This window comes from Rasamsonia emersonii (genome assembly GCF_000968595.1).
Source record: "Rasamsonia emersonii CBS 393.64 chromosome Unknown ctg1118621762407, whole genome shotgun sequence".
Lineage (NCBI taxonomy): Eukaryota > Fungi > Ascomycota > Eurotiomycetes > Eurotiales > Trichocomaceae > Rasamsonia > Rasamsonia emersonii.
In genome coordinates, this window is record NW_013562556.1 from 1 (window position 1) to 7,915 (window position 7,915).

Sequence of the window (7,915 nt, forward strand, 5' to 3'; positions counted from 1 at the left end):
TTAGTAATGCCATATTTTTGTACAGCCTCAAGAACACGCTGAAACCACTCTTTAATAAGCTTTGGATCCTCACATAGAGCCCGTTGATGATCATATCTGCGGCTATATTTGGATTTGAGCTCGTGGTGGCGATTGATAAATCTTCGGACCCAACACTGGCCAACAGTAGCTGGTGCATTTAACCGGCTAGATAGTAATAGACTGGCCATATCTCGTACAATGGTGATTCGTGGTGGTAGTCCCCGTTGGTCCATAGATAATATCCATTTGACAAGCATAGATTCTTCAGTGGTAGTGAGCTTTTTGCTGTTTGGTGTTGCATCTACGCGTGCAGTACGCCCGCGTAGGCGGTGGTAGAGTGTTGGATGTGGCACATTATATGCCTGTGCAGCAGCCCGTATGCTTTTAAATTGACCATCATTGAAAGCTTTAATTGCAAGCAAGATACGGCCCTCTTGATGAACTGCTGAATCTGCTGTTTTGCGTGGCATTTTGGTGGTTGAAGTTGATGAGCGCGTCGCGTAGTTTGGTGGGGTGTTTCGCTCGGTGATCTGTTTCGCTCGGTGATTGATTACGTTAACTATATAGACTTGTTTGTTACCTTGTATAGGTATGGTTAAAAAATCAGATTATCTGCTTCTTTAGTTCCAAATTTGGCATAGCGCCATATTGGTTGACCGTTGACAGGGAGCTACCTTGACGAGGCTTAATTAGTGATGGTGTGATATGACCATGGATTGGTCAGGCATTATTCTCACCATTTTGTCTACTCAAGTTGAACGTTAAATAACTGGGCTTCAGGTCGTTGCCAAGAAGTGAAGACAACACTTTGCACAAGATGGCTAAAGATACAGTACCTATTGTGAGTTTCTGAAACTCTCTGCGGCCGTCGCGCATGCGGAGGGCCCTGGGTCCGGAGCATCTATAGGTAGGCATTAGCAAGCCTAGGTATTTCTCCCCTTTCAAGCCTAGACCAGAGCAACGAGTCGTTGAAGGCTTGTTGTATATATAGTTTTTGGCTGGCAAAGAATTCAAAGGCCAATCCTGGCCAGTTCCAACACCAAATCAAGAATGCCATTGGATGTATCGCGGCAAACTGGACTCGTAGGACCTCGCTGCATGCTTCGAACGAATGCGCCGCAACAATTCGCCGCATCCAGCATTCCATAAAAGCAGTCTTCCGCCTTCTGCCTTGGCTGAGGGAGGGGCAAGACATCAATACATTGGTTAGGCAACCTCGGATCAGGCTGACTCCTTCCTGCAAGTTTCAGCCTCATCTCACGACACTACCCCTGCATGGGAGCCATAGATAAACGGTGGTTTCCGGGATAGCAAAGCTTGAGGCTCTTTTTTTCCGGTTCAATCCGGACTTCTTTGGATGGCTCAGCACTATATGGGGATCGCAATCTCTGGAGCTATCGCCCCCTCCTACAGCGATAACTGCTTCCATGTCTTTGAGGGTTCATCTCTACAAACAAAATAATTGTTTCTTTCCTGTCTCCCTTGCCGAATAGCTGAACATGGAATTCGACCATGCAGACCTGGGGCAATCAGGGGGAGAATTGGAAAAATGTGAAGGAGAAGAAGAGAGAAAGGCAAAGGAGGGAGATGGAGAGGACAAATACGACGAGAGGGTTGGTAATGATGACTCGGGAAGTCAGGAAGAGGACAACAACAAGGAAAACGACAAGAAAGATGACAAGGAAAATGACAAGGAAAATGACAAGGAAAATGATAAGGGAAACGACAAGAAAAATGATGAAGTGGAAAACGGGATGGATGAAGATGACAAGGAAGAGAATGAGGACAACAAGGTGGGAAGTGAGAAGGAGGAATATGATGAGGAGAAAGGCGAGGACGACAACCACAGTGACAAGGACGACGACAACAAGAACGACGAGGGAAACAATGAGGATGAATCCGATAAGGCCGAAAGTGATGAAGACAGTGACGATGAAACAGCAGACGAGAGCTCCACGGGTCCAGACCCCAGGGATCTCGCAGACACCGTTCTTGAATCCGTGAAGGCCATGGCCGGCCTCTGCAAAGTGAAAGAAAAGTTTCAACAGCTCCACGCAGAGATCAGGGCAAAAACAACACAGGAACTAAAACTAGGAGACAGCCCTTGGGGTGCTGCGTTTCTTGGAAATCCAGGGACAGGTAGGAATTCTTGCATATCCAAGGTCTGCACGCTAATATTAATACCATGTTCTCAGGCAGGATGATTGTCGCTCGGCTCTATGTGAAATTCCTCGTCGCTCTTCGCATCGTCCAGCCCAGGATGACAGTGCTCACTGAATTCGACAATCTGCACAATCTTCCCTGCCCTTCCTTTTCAAAGGAATTGGATTGTGCAGACGGTCGGGACACAGATTCTGCTCTAGAAGGTGCGTTCGTAGTAAAAGACCCCGATAGCTGGACCAGCAGGAACCTAGAATGCGTTGAAAGACAAGCCAAAAAAAAAACATGGCTGTATCCTTATCTTTATCGGAATTTACAAAGACACGCAACGCTTGCTGGACTCTTCTCCCGCATTAGGAGACTTCGCCGCTCCGCATCGCTTCATTTTCGACGATTACGGCCCGGACGAACTCCGGCTGATTCTGGAACGGATTCTCCAAGAGAAGTATCATGGAAAAATGAAGGTGGAGGGAGGATTGGACGGTCCATACATGAACATGGTCGCTCGGCGGGCCGCAAGAGGAAGTGGCCAAGAAGGCTTTCTCAACGTCATTGCCCTACGGAGAGAGATTTCAAAAATCGTTAGTCGACAAGCCCTACGTATCGCTCGAGAGCAGGAGCAGAATGGGACTCCTCCGGACCCCTTCTATTTAACCAAGGAAGACTTGTTCGGTCCCGATCCGAGCGCTGCAGTCGAACACAGAGAAGCATGGCTAAAGCTGCACCGTATGGTCGGGCTCAGTTCGGTCAAGGAATCGGTGAGACAGCTTCTCAAACTGGTGCAGCTCAACTACCAGCGAGAATTACGGGGAGAGCCGATTCGCCAAGTTGCGCTCAACAGAGTCTTTCTTGGATCTCCAGGAACTGGTAAAACGACGGTTGCGCGGCTCTACGCACGGATCCTGGCAGATCTTGGCTTGCTGAGTAAGGGGGAAGGTAGGACATATTCATCCATTCACACATTCATTCAATTGTGATCTTGCTGATTGAAAAAGTTATTCTCAGGGACCCGACAGATTTCATCGGCATATATCTCGGACAGTCGGAGGCGAAAACGCGCGACATCCTCCGGTCAGCAGTAGGCAGTGTCCTAGGCCCAGCAGCGAGAAATGCACGATCTCTTCCGGTCGTTGTGTATGACGCGCTCGTGGGGGAACGCTCGCGATGTGGAGACCATTGGAGAAGGCGTCTACCAGACAGTCCTGCGCGATTGCAACGACCCGAATAGCCAATTGAAAGCAGATGCGAGCGTGGTGTTGGAATGGCTGCGTTTGATGCTGAACAAAAGGAACAGGAAGGAGATTGTTCTTAATTGAGACTGTGCAGGATAAATAACAGAGCCTTGCGAATGGAGCATCGGTCTGACAATTATATCTACCTAATATAGAGTCGCACAGCTCCTACACACCGTCCAAGGACGGTTTATGCTTGTGACAAGCCCTCACCCTAGGCCCTAAGCCCTGGATCTCATCATCTAACCAATCCCATGGGCTCTTCGTCGAATGCTGACTAAAACCAATTTACAGCTTCAGCGGGGTATTTATCAATTGACCAATCAGTCACTTTCCTACCCCTCACAGCCACTCGCCCTTATACAGTACCTATAGTCTTCATACTAATCCTCTAGAGCATTGGTAGTATCTATTGGTGAGTGGCGTACATTAATGAACAACGTAATTCACCACTTTTAAGGGCTGTGCTAAATTGTCGATAGATCCAATCTCGGACATAAGGCTTGAATACGGCTCCATGACACTAATGCATACATATCTCCTGAGGAGAAGCGTTCGATCGACAAATATATCGAAACGGAAATGACGAAGATATTCATGTGTGTATTGTCTATATTGACATCACTTACTATTGTGACACTTTGGTGCTAACGGTCCCAAGCACCGGCGTGACAGGCTACATCGGCGGCGACGCGCTGTATGCACTGGCAACAAAGCATCCCGAGCTATCGTATACAGCCCTCGTCCGCAGTACTGAAAAGGCAGAACAAGTCAGGGCACGCTATCCATCCGTGCGAGTTGTGATCGGCAATCTGGGCGATTCTGATCTCTTGAAGAAAGAAGCTGCAGACGCGGATATTGTGTTGCGTGAGTAATCCATCCTCTGCTAATGAGTTATGTAGCACAGCACTCATCCATACTGCTGCAGACACGGCAGATGCCTCTGACCATGTTGGAGCCGCCGAGGCCATTGCTGCGGGCCTCGTAGCGGGACATACAAAAGATAAACCCGGGTACTGGCTCCATACTGGAGGTACCGGCATCCTGACCTACGAAGATTCCGATAGGGGAGTCTATGGAGAGAAAAGCGACAAAGTTTACAATGATCTGGACGGTGTCGACGAACTCGTTAATCTCCCTGATCATGCCTTCCACCGGAATGTCGATAAGATTGTGCTGGAGGCGGGCACGAAGCATGCAGATGTTGTCAAGACGGCTCTTGTTTGTCCGCCTACAATATATGGTAAACGTCCGCTTTTTTTTTCCTCTTTGAATATTTGAATTAATTAGATTGGATACTGACTGTCTTCCTTCCAGGCACCGGTCGAGGCCCAGTTTCCCAGAGAAGTCGTCAGGTCTATGAATTGAGTAGGGTGACCCTCCAACTGCAGAAAGCACCCATAATCGGCGCTGGCCAGTCATACTGGAACAACGTCCACGTCCACGATCTGAGCGATCTGTTCACTCTCCTCGCAGAGGCTGCCATCGCAGGTAAAAACGACGACGGCCTCTGGGGCAGCAAGGCGTATTACCTTGCAGAGAACGGAGAACATTGCTGGGGAGATATCGCAAGGCTGGTTGCGCAATCGGCAGCGAAGCAGGGCTATATACCAGAAGCGAAAGCTAAACAAATCGATATCGAGACAGCGAGGAAGCTCGCTGGGTTTGAGTCGTTCAGCTGGGGGTTGAATTCCCGTGGACGAGCACAAAGGGCACGGAAACTCCTCGGTTGGAAGCCTTACCGACCGAGTCTGGAGGAGGAGCTGCCGGGTATTGTCCAGAGTGAGTGGAGGCGTCTGCAGAAGTAGCTTTTTTTTTTCCGCAGTCAATTCTTCAAATGTTGTCTCTCATTGGATGGCTGTATAGGAAGTAAGGCGTTGCAGATATACCATTTCTCTGTTCCAGGATTCTTTGCGTCGATGTTACACATGCCCCTTATTGTCCCGAAAGCGAAGGCAAGGTCCTCTAGTAGCTTTTTTGTCTATGAAGTAGAAATTCTCGTCGACTCCTGGACTAAATTATGATGGTGATGGATGGTTAGAGAGGGAGAGGACAGAATCATTGATGTATAGACCGACTATACGCCCAAATGATATCATTCCACGCCCTTTTTTGTCTTGGATAACTGTTTTCTTTGGCTTCACGGGTGGGAACACTTTGACGATAGAATTTTTGGTACAAATAATTCACTTTTTTTTTTAAATACTCAGACTCCCTGGACTCTTCTTGACGTTAGTAGGTACAGTACAAAACAAACAAAAAAAATATATCAGCGAGCATGCCCCCGCGTTAATATTTTGCTGTCTTGAAATGTCCAAGGCCCTCACGTGGCTCATCAGCTTCTTCCTCCGACCAGTTCATTTGTTCCACAGTCAATTTCCTCCTCCCAAGTGGGCCCCATTGGCAATTTCATCGATTTCTTCTTCCTCTTCCTGTGTGAATGGGATATAAAGGTAGGGTGTCATCGTATCGTCCATATCTACTTCTTGTGTTCCGACTCTCTTGATTCTAGACATCTCGCCGTTTATTCGAAACAAGAAAGAAAGAGAGAGAATAGGAGAGAAAGTCGGAGGTGGACAAATTCGTACTCATGTCTCTGCCCTTCTAAATCACTCAGGCTAGCGATCTTCGAGGAAGACATTGATTCATCGTCACTGAAACCGGAGAAAACAAGCGCTGTTGTCGTTATATACATCAAGGTAAAGAAAGGAGCCGTCATTTTCGTACCACTGGACGAAAGGGAAATGCATGCAAGAATACCATTTGATGATTTTCTTGGGATAATGAGTTCGCCACAATTCCTGTAATTCCAACAAATAATATCGATATCCGCTTCTCCAAGTTATTAGCCCACCAGTCCCCAGCGATTGATATCAATTGCAATGACGAGCTCCGCGATCTGCTCATCCTTCTATCCATCACTCTTTTTGCATCTTCGACCGACTCGAGGATGCTGCTGCAACGGCGTGATGGAATTGGAGTTCGTAGATTCACATTATCTGATGGGACTGATCGATGGATGAAGCGGCTTGATTCTCTAGAGATCAGGCCTGCGGCCCGCAACTAAGGCGCCTGCAATGCGGTGAAACTAAGCGAGCCGAAACAGCTGCCTGGGTATCTGGGGCATCCAACATTATCCTTCCGATTGCCACTCTCGCGCCTGCAGCGTGCTCCATGGTGTAGAGATGGCCTGAGAGATTGCCCGGTCCCGTTGGGACGGGGATGCCACTGCACGGCCAACGATATGGGCCTCCATGAAGGGCTCTCATGATCTAAATGGACAAGGTGTCGATGCCTTTCATTTCATGGCATTTGTCGTAATATACCCTTGCCCAGACCACTGGTAGCGTCTTGATCTCGGTCTGATTCCTAGCCGTTGGATGGTTCTTAATGCTAACGCTCTCAGTGAGACAATCGTCCACATATTTGTGGAAGCTTTGCGGGGTTGGCCCGATGACAATGGACTCCTCTCCAGGTTGTGCCTACCAGTTGGGGGTTTTCAGAGGCAAGGGGGAGACGATCCAAGGTGTATTGATTCACCTTGTCTCTCCACTCCTTCACACCTGCTGCCTGGAGCTCCCATCTGGCCCGACTAACCTTCTTCCCGCTGTGCTTGCTATGACCAACATACATCCGCATATTGAATGTGGGATGGTCCTTGTCAATGACAGACTCCCATTCCTTGACCCAGTTGCTCTCCAGCTTGGCTGGAACCAGGAGCAGATTGAGCCCGCCTTTGGGCTTGAAGTTGCAGGTTGGACTCCCTGCCGTGCAGGGGCAGGGTATCGGGAATTCTTGTTGTAATATGCCCGTGCCTAGACCACAGGTAGTGTCTTGATATCGGTCTGATTCCTTGAAGAAAACCTTTACCCGGGTTTTCTGGCGATCCTGCAGCTGTCGAGGTGGTCTTCAACCAACGTTCGGCCTCCGAAGCGTCTGCTGTTGTTGCCATTTGCGGATTGTCGAAATCTGCGCGCGTCAAGGCCTTACTGGAATGATTAAACAATGTGCTCAGAATGCTCGGCCCTAACCATACCGAGTAACTCTGAGTCCTTGTACCGGAGACAATGAGACTGCATGTCAAAGCCGGCATTCTCATGCGGGAGCGTTGGAAGTGTTGTGTAGCTGAGTTGATTAAGCGAGGATAGCTCCTGATTGTCGTTCTTCTCACGGAGATGAAAGGCTTGCCAGAGAGTCGGTTCACAGGAACAGTCTGGAGCAACAGGGACAGATATGGTGAGGAAACTTAAGTCTTTGCGGCCATACGGGTGGTCTGGATCCTCAGACCGCTTGCGTTTGATGCGAAGATGGACTTCCTTGTAGGATTCTTGACCATGTGAATGGTGTCATGGAGGATTGCAGACTGTTCCCTTTTCGGCAACATCAAGGGAGACGAGGGTTACTTGTGTTTTCAACATATTTAGGCGAAAAAAAAAAGCACATAGTCGACTTGATTCTATCGACTCTGTCTCTGGTCAGTCTGCGGAGAGACTGGCTGGCTC

The 7,915-nt window shown here is 48.6% G+C and overlaps 2 protein-coding genes across 2 annotated transcripts; one reads left to right on the plus strand and one right to left on the minus strand.

Moving 5' to 3' along the window:
* Positions 1–1,520: 1,520 nt before the first annotated feature.
* Positions 1,521–5,437, plus strand: T310_10155 (uncharacterized protein; the record flags this gene model as incomplete). Its single annotated transcript, XM_013467411.1, has 10 exons — positions 1,521–2,160; positions 2,217–2,387; positions 2,449–3,117; positions 3,177–3,259; positions 3,708–3,778; positions 3,811–3,828; positions 4,075–4,280; positions 4,351–4,656; positions 4,731–5,195; positions 5,280–5,437. 10 exons carry the CDS (start codon positions 1,521–1,523, stop codon positions 5,435–5,437), a joined length of 2,787 nt encoding a protein of 928 aa, XP_013322865.1.
* Positions 5,438–6,815: 1,378 nt separating this feature from the next.
* T310_10156 (uncharacterized protein) lies at positions 6,816–7,506 on the minus strand (the record flags this gene model as incomplete). The annotated part of the gene is made up of 2 exons (XM_013467412.1): positions 6,816–7,228; positions 7,284–7,506. The coding sequence occupies 2 exons, from the start codon at positions 7,504–7,506 to the stop codon at positions 6,816–6,818; spliced, it is 636 nt and encodes a 211-aa protein (XP_013322866.1).
* Between the last annotated feature and the right edge of the window lie 409 nt (positions 7,507–7,915).